The sequence below is a fragment of the Cryptotermes secundus genome, unplaced genomic scaffold (genome assembly GCF_002891405.2).
Source record: "Cryptotermes secundus unplaced genomic scaffold, Csec_1.0 scaffold516, whole genome shotgun sequence".
Lineage (NCBI taxonomy): Eukaryota > Metazoa > Arthropoda > Insecta > Blattodea > Kalotermitidae > Cryptotermes > Cryptotermes secundus.
Genome location: NW_019745084.1, coordinates 1088440 through 1104167, shown reverse-complemented (window position 1 = coordinate 1104167; position 15728 = coordinate 1088440). Strand labels below are relative to the sequence as shown.

General features: G+C 45.6%; 1 protein-coding gene across 1 annotated transcript in view; it reads left to right on the top strand.

The window, feature by feature from the left end:
• Positions 1-1601: 1601 nt before the first annotated feature.
• LOC111874903 (formimidoyltransferase-cyclodeaminase) overlaps positions 1602-15728 on the top strand; it is a 43253-nt gene continuing 29126 nt past the window's right edge. The window contains exons 1-2 of the mRNA XM_023870767.2: positions 1602-1723; positions 11806-11989. Of these exons, the coding sequence (XP_023726535.1) occupies positions 1670-1723; positions 11806-11989 (238 nt within the window). The 5' untranslated portion in view covers positions 1602-1669. The remainder of the gene's footprint in view (positions 1724-11805; positions 11990-15728) is intronic.

Genomic DNA, 15728 nt, shown 5'->3' with positions numbered 1-15728 from the left:
TGATCACGGGCCTCCCAAGCAGGGTCCAGGCTGTCAGTTTGTCCACGATTTCTGTGTTGCCTTTCGTGCAGGTGTCTGCGTGCGACGAACTTATCTCCCATATCGGGGTTCCTGTCGTCTCGGTGAACTAAGTACACGCCACCAATCGGGCCGCAGTACAACGAAGAAGACACGCCATTCAATGAAATTATGTGGGTCCCACCCTTTCCCATGCATTTGCCCACTGGATTTATTTTTGTCGAAGATAAAGCGACCGAAGCGTCAAGCTCGCCTATACAACTACCTATGCGTCCTTAATACGAGGCCCAGTGACACTGGGTACTGAAACTTGCGACACGCTGTGAGTCTGGAAGTGCGGGAGCATCTTCAGCCGCGGCCGGCTCACGGATCTGTGTGGGAGTACCATAGTGACATTTGCCAGGCGGGGTTCATTTTTAGATTTCTGGATTTTTGTGCTTTGGCCATTGTCTGAAATCAAGTCGCCTACCAGACATATTTCGGTTTATTTAACGATCTTTTGTCATTTCCTTAAGTTATATATCGTTGAGGCATTACCACAGCTCAGGCGGTTAGTCATTTGTTTCCCACCGCGGTGGCCCGGGTTCGAGTCCAGGTCAGATCATGTGGGATTTGTGGTGAACAAAGTGGCACTGGGGCAGGTTTTCTCCGAGTACTTCGGTTTGCCCTGCCAATTGTTATTCTACCAACTGCTACACACTCATCATCTAAAATCCGGCGCCAAAGAGTGGGCAACGTACCAAGTGGACTCAGTCTCACCCCCCCCCCCAGAAACTAAATAAATTAGAACTGTACATCGCTGAATGAAATGGCATGTGGCAAAGAAGAGATAACATTCTGTGTTCTCTTGGAGAGATTGAGGAAGCCATGACTAAAATCTCTGAATATAAAATAGTGTCACGTGTATGTGTGTCACTACAGACGGGGTTTGGATTGGTGATTCGATTTACTGACCATTTCTACACACGACCCGTGACTACACATTACAGATCTCTATCACACACAGAGTAGTATCCTCAGTCTATTACAGTCTCCACTTGCCGTTGCCTGGTAGCGGCTTCATTGGTGGACGTCCCATTATTCTGGTTTCTCGAGCTATCGCCGTACCTCAGCTACCAGATTCAGCTGACATCTGAACTCCAGCAGTCCTCTTAACTCCCAGGCTGGCGGCCCTCTCATACCAAACTCCTGCTTTCCTCTTCACAGACTAACAACTGACTCTAACCATGTCCCTCGCTTATAACATCTCAGCACGGACCACGCAGAAACACCCCTTTTCCATGCATATTCGTTGCAACGGCAACTTGTTTCCCGAGCCGTTGCCTAGAAACGGCTCTGGTATATCTGTTTATCTCGCGGTCGTTGCATAGCAATGGCTGTACACGCCACAGTTGGATTACCAATCACGAAGATGCGCACGCGTTTCATGTCCAAGAAATAAGGCAAAGAGCCAGGGAAAAAGCGCATCGAATTCGCGAATGAGTGCCTTATCACACTCTCGCTCTGAAGGTTACGACGCTGTAGGCTTGTGGAAAGAGAAGCTGTTTCTGCAGGTGACGACGTTTCCTCGCGGTTCGATCGGAACCCCAGTCTGTGACTGTTTGCTCCCTAAACAGCAGCGCTGCCACCGCGTTCCGCAGTGAAGGAAGACATGCATCAGGTCGTGGAGTGCGTGCCGAATTTCTCCGAAGGTCGAGACCAAAAGGTAAGGCTCCATCGCCCCGCGCTGCACGTGCTGTGCTGAACGGACCCCCGCGGGATCATGCGCATCGGGACAAGTTTCCGCCTTTGGGGGGTCAGTCTACGACGCTGCCATATCCCAGACGACGGGATGGGTTGTGGATGCTGCAGTGAAAAGGAGCTGGAAATATGTGGTCATCGCCCAATAGAGGTACTATCCTGGTATGAGGGACTGAGGATAAACACGAAAAACTAATTCAGGATAATGGTGTGCAGGACAAGATTCGAACCGAATACAATTCTACAGCGTCACTGTTACCACAGTTCGCTTGGTCGGTTAAGGAAGTGCTCTATTAATACCTCGGCAGGGACATTGACTGACTTAACCGAGTTTATTCTTGGTTTTCCTTATTTCCTCCAGGCAAATGTTTGGGCAATACCGCTAAATAGGTCACGAAATTTTCTACCAAACCCTTTTCAGTTCCTTAATCGCGTATGATTCTACATGATTCAGAAAATCGCCATCAATATTGTAGCTGCTCCGAGCTGATCACCGCAGTCTCAAAGCTGTGCACCACACCCCGTAACTGCAACCGTTTCTCAGGTAAGATAAGCAGTAATTCCGGTAGAGCAATGTGGAATGTGCGCAGTGGAAGTTAAGGATTACAGCGCGGGATCCAAGGAGTGTCGGCTGTCCGATTCGTGATTGATACACGCAGTTATTTTGTTGTTTGCCGAACATCAATCTGACACTTGATTACACATAGTCGTCAGAGCTAGACGTTCACTTGGATGCAGAACCTTCAAGGGCGTCTGTTCTCCGAGAGCAACTCTTGAAACAAACTCGGTTGGCAGGATTTGTCCAAAATCTCGAGTCAAGATAGAATTTCTGATGACGTTCGCATCCCCACGAATACTTATAACAACGAACCACCAATTCAAATGATCGGATGTAAATTCCTTATCAGTCGAACGAGTCAAGTTGGTGAGTCCCCTCGGACGTGCTGCGGCATTGGCAATTGCGATAATCTCTGGAAATCGCCTCCAGCGTGTTCCTGAGGGATTTCATTTACGAAGAACGTCTAAAACGACAGTGGTTTCTGAGCACCTGCGTATATTGCTACATGACAGCGTCTGGCACTAGTCAGATGCCCAACAAAATCTGCCTGCACTGCTACAATATGATCCTCGAGGTCATTCACAGCACTTCTAAACAAACTGTAAATATGTAAACTAAATAACTGAGAATTGCCTCCCAATTACATATGTACACTATTTTGTGTCTAAAATACCTCAGAGGCAGTATCATCATCATCAGAAAGTTACGCATTTCGTTACGTCATTATTCTAAATGTACTACAGTGTGTTTCCAAAATACAGGAAGAACCAAAATCAACGACCCTGAGATCTTGTTGAACAGACAGGAATTCTGGTCCGTGAGCTATACTTACGTTTTAAAGGCAAAAAAACGTTAAGTTCTCCCTGTGCTTAATCCATTAAGCACCACGCCATGAAGAGTTGTATGGGGGAGCGGAGGCATATCTCCATCACCTCGGAACTAGATGGGGTGAGTCGTCAGCTTCACGCCCCGAATGCTTTAGCCCCGCCACTCAGTATATAAGACTCTCGGTGGGCCTCAGAGCCAGTTTCAGCTCTACGCAGTACAGAAAAATCTATTGTATCTGCCGGGGATCGAACTCCGGCCTCCACACCGAAGCCCTCTGCTATACCTACTTAGCTATCCCCCTTCCATAATTATGTTCTAGATAACTTTAAACTGCACACTTCACCCGAAAGACAGAGTTATAAATTAATTTGTATAAAGAACGGCTTTACTACCACGGCTGTAGAAGATGGTGCTCTCACAGTGCCAGTCAGGGTTATAAGAGGGCTTCTGTTTTATTGCTAGTGGGGTGGGACTAAGTCCCTTGTACTGAGGCCACTTCTGGCCTATTGTACCAGCTCCAGATGGTAGGTGAGGATAATTGGTGGAATGAAGATTGGCAGGGGAAACTGAAGTACTCGGAGAAAACCTGCCCCGAGCGTCACTTTGTCCACCACAAATCCCACTTGACCAGACCCGGAATCGAACCCGGGCCGCCGCGGTGGGAAGCCAGCGACTAACCGCTTGAGCTATGGCACTATCAGAGGCATTAATGCAAATGTCCTTTGTTCTCCGAACCTTAGCTACAAATGAAGTCTGTCATGTACTGCTCGGTTGCCTACGCCCCTGGAGATGCTGCAGGCACACTAGCAGCTTCTATTCTCTTCTCATCTCTCTGTCTCCTTTCGTGTTTTATTTTCTGCAGTAGTCTCTCAGAATATCATTCATATTGTAGCATGTGGACCCGTTGCTAGGGGAGCCGTTACTGAGTAACGGCTTCGCAAGCAAACATGTTCCCACGGCAACAACTGAACTACAATGACGAGCGGTGTTCTCTATGCGGTCTGTGCGGAGGTGTTATAAGCAGGGCAATTAGTTAGTTGTGAGAAATACGCCGGCCAGTAAGGACGTGAACACGGAAGCTGAGGATGCTATGGCGTTGAAGCCGTTACCAGACAACCGGTGAAGACACAGAAGACTGAGGAGGCTTAGTGCGTGCTATAGTAAGCTGTAGATTGTTTGAATTAGCGATAGCGCTATAATTACGTGTAGTTACGATCTGTAAGGGTTCAGTAAATCCAATTACCAATCCGAACCCCGTCTATAGTCACTCGTACATGTGATAATATATTCTGTGGACGGTCACAGTTAATTCCCTATGACAGCAACATTTACTCATGCTGAATTTCAGGAAGTAAAATCCGAACATGAAACTACATTATATTCTTGCTTCTCATTTCCGCTTCCGCGACAGAGGCAACCTTACAATACTTTGAATTACTGGAAACTGATAAACGTACGCTAATTTCGGATTCCTTCTTGCTGCGTTTCAGAAAGGATGAAGTCAGCCGACTTGGTGGCCTCATGCGTTGCGATGGTGAGTTCCAATCCTAACCGGGCTGCAGACGCTAGCCCGCTTGGCCTGGCCAGTTTCTGCACGCAGCCATTAAAATTTCTGGCACATCGAAAAAAATCCCTGGACGTCCTCGGTCTGATTCCTTTCGACCGATTGTCTGGAAATATTTTTGGGATTTGGAAACTTTCCATATATTTTAAATTACCCAACAGTTCTATTGCCGTGACCCAAGATGTTGGTGGGTTGACTGAATTACGTTAGCCGAGCGGTAGCGTAATAATTCAGTGATGATTATTGTCAGTTGGCTGCCTGAGCGTGTATTCCAAACTCATGCGACATGACCTGGCATATTACAAAAATTAGAAACTTTCTCTGCAGGAGCTGCCACTTTTACCTCTATCGACTTGCCCGAAACGTCGGCAGTTACTGCAACGAACATCCTTACTTCGGTCATTGTACTGAGATACGCTATATGCTTTTTCTTTAGCAGAAAGTTATGCGCCTTCTTCCTCAGTACCTATCTCAGCGGCTTCTGTAATGTGTGTAGGGTTCCTAGCACGAACTACGGTATCTGTTCATTCGCTAGCCCCTCTATGAAACCTGTCTTGCCTAACTTGGATACCAACTTTGTGATACCGCACATTTCAGACGAAGTCGCGCCTTCTATAGCCGCGTCTCTGAAGTCTGAACTCAACTGGTCAAGCCTACTGCACCTTTCAGCTACTGTTTCATGTTTGGCTTGTCGGGCATTGAACATGGTGCAAGCGTAAAAATCTAATGTTCTCCTAGTAGCATAGTGCTCCTTCAGTACGGCCTTAACACTAGCCCAATCATGGGCATCTTGGCGAACAAGTAATTTTGCCTTCGGCTCGCCTGTTATACGAGTGCGTACATACTTGTAAAATAAATCACATTTATTACGGTCAATTAGCCCAAAAGCTGCATCGACATTTTCGCAAAACTCTTTCAATTTGCGTTTGTCCCCGCTAAACGGTTCAGCTACCAATTTGAAAGCATCACTGACACTTATATATTCGTCAGCCATTTCTTCAGGTATACAGACGTGGACAGAAGGAACGGGTTGTCGAGAGTGACTTACCTTGTGCACTGGATTGCTCCCTCCTCCAGTGGTCGTCTTCGCGCCTCGCTTGCCTCTTAAGCGAAGCTGGACACACCATCTGGCAACTCGGACTCGGACACCAACTCTTGGCCAGTCTAACGGCGTCACGTCGACAACAGCTCACCTCCTCCACCGGAGGAATGACGTCCCCTTCTTGGAATCGCCCTGGTACTGCACAGCAATGGGAAACCAACTTCCCCGGATCGACACTTTCTTGGAAATAGTCCTGCTGATGACCTCCTTCGGGAATGGCCCACACGCTATCACGTACGCCAATTGCCAGTCCTCCACTCTGCTAATGTCGATAGCGCGCTTGGTCGCTACCGGTCACCTTGCTGGTTGTGCTTAAGGAGTTCTTCCTCTATCTGTACTGGTTACAATCTGCAGAATTCGTTCACTTCGCAGATTTGCAACCCCATACCTGACACCAAATTTTTGTCGCGGTCTTGACCCAAGATGTTGGTGGGTCGACTGAATTACGTTGGCCGAGCGGTAGCGTAATAATTCCGTGATGATGATTGTCAGTTGGCTGTACTCACTACAGAATATAGAGGATTTATTGAACTGTGTGGCGGACGTAAGCTTGGCCTGCCTTCTCCTAGCAACAGCCCAGACAAAATGCACCCTTCAACTCTTCTCTTGTTCTTAAGAACAAACTAAAGTTGCAGTCCAATGTCTCGAGACATGAACCCCTCACGAATATCAAGTTACACCAACGTTAGTTGAAGGATATACTCCAGGACTCCACTGATTTATGAAAATGGCAGGGGTAGATATAACATTTTTAAGTGGCAGCAGGTCAACCTTTTGACACGGTATAGATTTTAGTGGAGGGCATGACCAGACATGAGACTCAGGGTTCCTACAGGGGTGGTACAACCCTTTGCGACACTATAAGAGTATCTCTGAAGATTTTTAGCATTTTCTCTGATATAATAAGCCGACATGTGATGTTATGGGCCGATCCCTCATATAGCACATACTGTCACTTGTGGACAAGATTCACTATCTCAAAATAACTGTGACTCAAACCAGTAAAGTAGTGTAGTAATTGTAATAAGAACAATAATAATAAGATTTGGGAAGAACTAATCACCTAATTTCCTTCGATACGATACGGACCGCATAGAAAACGAAAAAAGGTTAGGAGGGAGATCCACAAACAGCAAGGTAATCTCATAAACTTGTTTTTATTTTTTAAAAATAAGGAAAGTAGGCTAAAAATGGCCACAACAATAACGATATCAACAATGAGGTAACAATGGGCAAGACACGCAATAATACAAAATCTATGCTTTCACATGTTCAATTGGGCCATTCTGGATTTAATTAACGACGCTTTTCGAAAGTCATATTTTATACAGCTTTGGATGGTAGAATGATTATGAATGATGAGACGGAGTCGTGGCCTATATTAATGCAGTGTTTATCTAGAGAAATAGAGGAAAACCACGAAAAATCTTAAAAGATGGAGGATCCACAGGGTAATTCTCGAACCCGGTACTTCTCGACTACTAAGCACAGCGCATCACATTGGTCAGCTGGAGCAATGATATCAAGACGGCCGGATCTGCACTCATATTAGAGAGCATGCACGCAGAAGCACAATATTCAAAGGCGTTTCAGAGTATTCGGATATGACTGAATTTACCTAATTACGGCTTCAAGTATTGGGTTCCTGTGACATTCTGATTCCGTGTTAGCTTCTTTACCGGCTGGGCCATTATCGCCTTCTCATGAAGGACTCTGTCCATCAGCTATCATTCTTGAGCTTTACTAACACTGTGTATTCTGAGATGTTGAAAAGGAATTCATAATTAGCACAAAAGCCATTCGAGTCCCTGTTTACAGATGCTGTAAGCAAGCAAACACACAGAAGGTCACCAACTTCGTGTTTCCGTCTCGGCTGTGTATTTGGACAAGATCTGCCCGCAAGAGGGGGGGGGGCACTTCCAGATTAATGCAAACACAAACGCTTCCCTGGAGTGTCCAATAAATACGATTACCAACCAAGAACCCGTCTACAGTCACTCCATCACGTGACCGTATCAGCAGTCACAATGGTTGCGCCTACCGTCTTCGACAGCTCGACTACTGAGGTCATGAGTTCCAATTCCACTCGGTGCATGGATGTTATCTCCGCGTTTGTCTGTGTTTCTAGCGTTCTGCATGGCAGAAAACTTGCGGCTGGCCGATCCCCAGCCATCCAAGGTGCCATGGCGAATGTGTAAGAAGGTTCAGTGTGGCCAGAAGTTAATTCTGAAATGCAACGTCTTAAGAACTGAAGACTATATTGCATCTGCTGGGAAAATTGTTCTGAACAACTGAGACAGGGTAAGGGAAGAGGGCGTGACATATTCGAATTAACCGGGGAGGAGGCTGAGAAAAACTGCGAAACGCTCATGAAAGGTAACCTACGTTCCCCAATGTAACACCTGTTAATGTTGGAGTCCGGTTCTGAAAGACGAGACCACGTTTCTGTTTTCAATCAGAGGCCGAAGTTTCCTTGTTCCTGGTATTCAAGAGATACCGGCGTTGCTCTTCGTTATGTCTGTCCGTTAGCCCCGAATTTCCTGTCATGTTCACATGACGCGGGAGAAGCTCCCGTTGCAAAGCCACTCCGGTTTGCAGGGACATGCAGTCGTGTGATCTATTGAAATGTCATTGCAAGATCTCAGATACAATCAAAAGATTTAGCCTGAATACTCGTGTAACATTTAACACCGACGTACCAATTGCATCTCCTTTCCCAATTCAAAGTGACAATAATTTTAAAACAGAATTCCACGCAGGCTAATAAAATTAATTTTAAAAACACTCTGGATCGTTCGTTATATATAATAATTCCTGTAAACCCTTGCCAGTCCGGATCGAACTTAGAAAAATTCTGTTCACAGTTGAATACCTACTTTACAAGACACGTGGAATTTATGAAGGCAGACGAGTCACTTGTTTGTTCAGACAAAACCATCTGCACGGCGGCTTGGCCCAGAAGGTGTCTTCATAACGACCGCGCTGCGAATTTTGCGTGCGGGCTACGCCTGCTGAGTCAGTCCTGACATCTCCTTGCCGAGCGCTTCCTGGTTCCTGGGTGTCTGCTGCTGACACTGTGAGCACTCCCTAAACATTTCGAGGGCGGTAAGCCTATATTCAGTGTCAGTACGTTGATTACGGACAGACGGGTGTCTTAACACTGTGGACGCCTGGTTTGCTTGTTTCCTTCTCGCAAACACATCTTTGTACCACTCATGCACGCAAAAGCCAGGTGGGCAGCTTCTAGCCCAAGGCGTCCTAGCTGCACGTGGCAGGTGTGTCTTCACACCAGAACACACACCGAGTCCTTTCCGTGTTTTCCGATGTCGCGCCGTGGCGCCCTCAGTGAGAGTCGGCGCAAGTGCATCTTGGTGGGCGGAAGGCATTGGCTGCGCCCTGTGTCGACTGGTGTCGATCATTGGATTGTTCCAGACACTTTCCATTTGTCATGTAGCACAGAACAAGTCTCAATACACTGTTTTAATAATAATAATAATAATAATAACAACAATAATAATAACAACAACAATAATAACAACGATACTACTACTACTACTACTACTACTACTACTACTACTACTACTACTACTACTACTACTACTACTACTAATTATAATAATAATTCAATTCGTGTTTATTTACGTGAAAACTTAACAGCACAGAGACCAATTACAAAGTTAGCACGAATAGATAGAAATACACAGAAATAATTAAAAAACAATACAAAATATCACAGACTACATTAATTACAAAGTGAGCATGAATAAAGACACAAACGCATACAGACAAAGCCACAATATGACAGCGAAGAACAATTCGAGTTTCAAATAGAGCAGTCTCTCCGTCCACTTACATTAACTGTCGTCACCGGCCGCTGGCTGCTGGGCTGCTACTGGAGGCGGCGGCTACAGCTGGCTTTACCCTGTTCCACTTATCACCATTTACACACCCCTGATCTTTGGGATAACGGGTTGTAATTTGGGCGCCAGTAAACTGATACTATCAGTTTAGAGATTCATGAGGGTAGCTAGTTCTCCGGTAGAGCTAAGGTTCTGTTCTCAGGTCGATTGGCAGGGTCTCGCTCAGGAAGGGAAGTGGGAAACTCCTGTTATAACACACACACACACATACACTTTATTCCTATTAGGGTGATGATTGACTTGGAAACACTTGATTACACTTGCTTGTTAAGTTAGGTGTCACGCTGATTTTCGTCTGAATACTGAACTGTTTACTGGTTTTCAAATATACGTGTAATTTCGATATTATAAATTCCACTTAACTGGTACTTTAAGTTACCGTTTCAATCACACTTTGGGACACACAGTTTATACTTTAGAATACTTTAAGCGTAGTAAGTCCACAGATTTTACATAATTTATAACAAATTTCGGAGGGATGCAGATTTTGCGTCCGGATGGTTCTTGAGTTGAAAAACACCTAACTCAGCGGAATGACTTTCTCGGTTCAGTCCCCAAGCCAATACCTTAAATTTCGAGGATTGATCACTTCTGAAAAATTGGAGTACACTTCATTAACTATTCCTCCAATCCGTTTAAGGATTTGCGGGGATTTGGACTCTAAAAGCCCTAACGTTGTTTCTGACAGCGCACCAGCTTACTGTGAGTTGCTGGCACGCGTCTCTAAAAGTTACGATGTTCAAAAACTGTCACATATGGTATTCTCAAAGGATTCCGACAAGCAAAATTTCGAGTAAAATTCTAAGGAATCAAGCTGTGGGGGTCCTTCCTGTTTCACTTTGTATCTGCGTTGACCAGTCGTTTTTCTTTTGTCATGTTCATTCGAGAGTTTGGCTAAACTCCTCCTTGAGAGCAAGAAATAGCCTATGTACCTCTCGTCCATTTGCTGCATGTTACAAGTAAACCTAATCGAACATGGTAATTGACATGGATCAATACATGATACTAAATTAAATAAAACTGAGGTTGGCAGTACGGTTACAGCAGTATACAACAATACTACTACTACTACTACTACTACTACTACTACTACTAATAATAATAATAATAATAATAACAATAGTAATAATATTTTAATTAATTCAGTATAAAATATGTTTCAGCAGAGTTTTTGGTCCAAAGACGTCAACGTCCCTACAAACATAATAATAATAATAATAATAATAATAATAATAATAATAACAACAATATAATAACAGTAATAATAAACTGATCCGTGAACAGAGATAATTTCGGGATACGATCACAACGGGGGGCTGCAATTGTAACATCTCATTTACGTATTTATGTAGCCATATATAGTTACGTATGTAACTCGGACTACACAGCTGCGGAAGGACTGAGAAAAGCCACGAAATTTCTCAGTCAGGTTAGCCGAACATCTCTCGAATACAAGCCCGAACCGGTACCGCGCTACCCTGCTTGTTACGTAATTCAGAGACTGATCGGGGGGGGGGCAACTACAGGTAGGAGGATTGCCTGAAGTCATATAGAGGTACAGGTGAAGCTATCCCTGTAACAGGCTGTGGGGGCCCATAGGGTTGTGAGACGTCGAAGCTCCCACATTTTCCCGACAATCGGCTCACAGAAGGCGGTGAGGCTGTTAGCCTACACGCTGGCCGGCCGCCCATTATCCCAGGAAAATTCGTGGTATTCATTTCTGTTAAGAGGCTGAGTCAAACCCAAGGACATAGTGCGGCTGGAAGGATTAGGTCAATTGAAAAATCCAATGACCTCATCGGCAATCGAACCTGCGACCTTCCGACCTGTTGCACAGTGCCTCAACCAACTACGCTACCGCGTGGCAAAAGCAGAACTAACATTTTAAGTTGTGAGTTACCATAGCAAGTTTGCCGGGTTGTCAACGGAAGAGAAAACGGTGTTGTGACCTTGAACTGGAGTATATGACCTGTGTATCCTCCACGGTGGTCACCAATTTGGACAATTCTTGAAACGGGGCGCTATAATATGGGGAGGTGCTGCTGTCGCTTCAGCCTGTTTCCACTGCCCGCAGGTCATCGATGCCATTGCAACAGCCATCCGTGACACAGTGGGATGTACTCTGCTCGACGTCGATCCCGGTGCCTCTACAAACAGGACAGTGTACACGTTCGTGGGGGATCCGGAGGCAGTCGTGAAGGGGGCCCTCAATGGGGCCAAGGCGGCGCACAGACTTATCGACATGGCAGTTCACAAAGGTGAGGTGAGGCTGCAGTTTGAATCGAACCAGTTGTCGGCCTGGTTTCACCGGTGAACGGCCGGCCGGCCGGCCGTAACTCAGACGGGAAGACACTCCGTTCTCACCGAGGAGGACCGGGTTCAGTCCCGTGTGACTTAATGTCCTAACTGTGTTGGACGAATTGGACCTGAGGCACAACTTCCCCGGAGTACAGTGTACCCTCGCTAATTCGGATTTATGAATGAACCCGAAAAGACAAGAAAATAAACTAGAAAAAAAAATGAAAACTTTAATAATACTCGTATAGGTAGTGCTGATGAATATAAAAACAAAAAAAAAAATCACCGCAGCAATTTCTTCCTCTGTCAGAAGCTGAAATCCAGGGTCTCCCTCATCCAGCTCAAGCCAATCTTGGATACGTTCTTGCGTGATTTCAGTCCCTCCAGCTGCCCTCAACACAGACTGAAAGTCCTCTTGCTCCTAAATGTCACGTGCCTTTCAAAGTTTGTACTCAACTGTGAACAGAATTTTCCATATTTCTATCCGGATTAAGTGTAACGGATTAGGGAGGGTTTACTGTAGTTCGGTTTTCCCTGGCAATTCTCATTCCACCAAATGCTTCATTGCTCTTGTCTCCGGGGCTGAAACAGTGAGCTGTTTACTGCTTAAGTCCTATGGAACCTGGCAGTTTCACCCCACAATAAGCATGCTATAAAACACGGTATAATTAGTGGCTTCATTCTGACGAGGTCTAAAACTCAGTTACAAAATGCAGTTGACAGATGTTCGAGGGCCTTCCTAATGGCACATTCCAAAGAAAAGTTAAAAAGGAATTGTGTTAAAGCTTCTCCTTGTGTTAGACCATTCTGGATACGANGCAGTGATATCCCCCGATAATTACTACAGGCAGTTTCATCACCCTTCTTGTGAACTGGTACAATAATAGACTCCTTCCACTGATCAGGCAATTTTTCCTTATACCAAATATGAGTAATTAGATTATGGATCTTAGAACGTAATATTTCACCTCCTGTTTGAATAAGTTCTGCCAGAATTTGATAACTACCTGGCGATTTATACCGTTTCAATTCACGCAATAGCACTTTCAACCTCAAAAGGGCTTGGATCAGGTACTAACGGCTCAGCTGTATGGATTTCTGTCTGCCTAACAGCACTGACCCTATGTACATTCAATAACTGAGAGTAGTTCCTCCACCTATTCAAAATGTCGTGGGACTCTGCAAGCAGATCACAATTCTCATCCATCACTAAGTTACTGCTAGAGTGGTAACCCCTCTTCAAGTCATTTATTCCTCCATACAAATCTCTGATGTTCTTGTTCTTACTGTTCATTGCAAGCTCATCAATTTTGTCTTTCAGATATTCCTTCTTTTTGTTCCTGAAATGCCTGCTGGTCTCACGTCTTGCATTGTTCAGATTCAAGATTAGAATCTCTGTCCGTAGCGGCCGTTGTGTGTCCATGTTTGTTTCTGTGCTCTGTACGTGAGCCCACACTGGGCTGACACGGCGTCCAACCAATCCCACCCAGTGCCTAAGGCTGGGGCCATACGAGCGCACAAAATGCGCCCGTTGTAACGGACGTTGCTGAGAACACCACACAGGTGCAGAATGCGGTGCGTAGTTTTTTGTCTGCAATGGAGCCAGAAGAAAGCGTAGCATTCGCCTCTCTCGTTTATTTCTACAACGGACGCATTTTGTGCGCTCGTGTGGCCCCAGCCTAAAGGAGCAAGTGTTTCCGAGTAAAAACAGCCCAAGAACCGCGATGGCTTAGAAGCAGAACACAGGGATGAACGGTGGTAAACCGTAAAGTTGTTCCTGTGCTTAAGTAATTAAGCACTAAGCCATGAAGGCGTATGGGAAAGTGGCTATATAGAACCACGTTTTCCTTGATCTGGGCACTACTTGGAGGTCAGCAGTCACCCTCAAGCCCCGGCAACTTTAGTCACGGTACCCGTTGAATAGGAGGCTGGGTGGATCAACTGCGGTAGTGGTATCGCTATCACGTGTCAGACAGCGTGGTGTTTCATCGCCGCAAGAAACCACAGATCTCCCACCAACAATGTCCAACCAGGGATTCTAGGTTTGAACCCAGGGATTCACTCTGTCTGAAGGCTGCAAAGGCCCACGCATAATTCCTGACTGTGCACATGTACCGTTACTTACGAGTTAGTTTATTTATAAATGTTTCCTTTGACCTATACCATCGTCAGTCGCGGCATAAGGAAGCCACATGTATTTGTCCACACGTCACGGCGTCCAGCTCGCACTGCACAGTGAGGCCTTCAGCGGGAGCTGGAGGTACGGGTATGTTGCCGACAGATGGCAGAGGTGGGCGTGCCTCGCTCTGCAAAACCGATAACTGGACAAATCCTCTCTTGAAGTTAGGACCTGAAAACTGGATGATTAAGGACGTTTCGTGGTGTGAAAGTGAACGTAGAGCCCACATGGAAACGCAACACCTGCGTAAACAGAAAGATGGATTAAACGGGAAACCCGTCCGTTCCGAATGTATGAAATTTTAGAAGCCTTCGTGATTCTCAACTGACGGCAGCACTAGCATGGCAATGTGACACATGCGGGAAGCGTAAGCTCTCTGAATACAAGATGTCTGCCTCGCGGAATCTGTCCTGCTTGCAGCAGCTGAGGCCCGCCCCTACGAAGTACTGAGCACACATTCTTTCCACATTGCGTAATTTAATTTATTGTTTTATTGCCGTTGTTTATGGGGATACAGTTTTTGTTGCGAAGTCGCTGCAGGCTTAACTATCGCTAGTTAGCATCTCATCCTGCCTGGCGCTGTCTCCCATACCCCTTGTTCCCTCACTTCGGCCGAGTGGCTGTCCTGACCCAACCAACCAAGCAACTCCATGGAGTTGAGCCCATCTTGAGAAGCCGCCAGTCGCTCAGCTACTCAAGAATTTCTCAATATTTTATGGAACCCGGAAGTTCATTACCGTGTTCACAAGAGCCCCCCACTGGTCCTTATCCTGAGTCAGATGAATCCAGTCCATACGACTCCATCCTATCTCTCAAAGATCCACTTTAATATTATCCACCCACCTACGGCTTGGTCTACCTACTTGCCTCTTTCCTTCTGGCTTTCCCCACCAATATACTATATACGTGCAAGAAGTAGCACCGACAACGTACACTCATATTATGCCAAAGTCCCCATAGAGGCCGTAGTTTCCAGAACACATCATATAGGGTACATATGCACCATTTCCCCGACTCCATTCCACCCATAAAAACCACATATATATTAGGATAACGTTTACAAAAATAACAATAATTTTAAAACAAACTTTGTTAATTTAGATAACTATTTTAATATATTTAAATACTGTAATCCTATGTAAAAACTTTTACATGACTAAGATTACTTAGCAATTAAAAAAGGTAAAGGTATTCCTGTAACAGGCCGTGGAGGTCCATAGGGTTGTGAGACGTCGAGGCTCCCACATTATCTAGACAATCGGCTCACAGGTGGCGGTGAGGTTGTCAGCCTTACGTACAGGCCGCCCTTTACCCCCAGGAAGATTCCTGGTACTCATTTCTGTTAGGGGCTGAGTCAACCCCAAGGCCCTAGTGCGGCTGAAAGGATTAGGTCAACTGAAAAATCCAGTGACCTCATGGGGAATCGATCCCGCGACCTTCCGGCTTGTAGCATAGTGCCTCAACTTACTACGCCACTGCGAGGAGTATTTAACAATGGATCCAGGAATGAACATACTAGA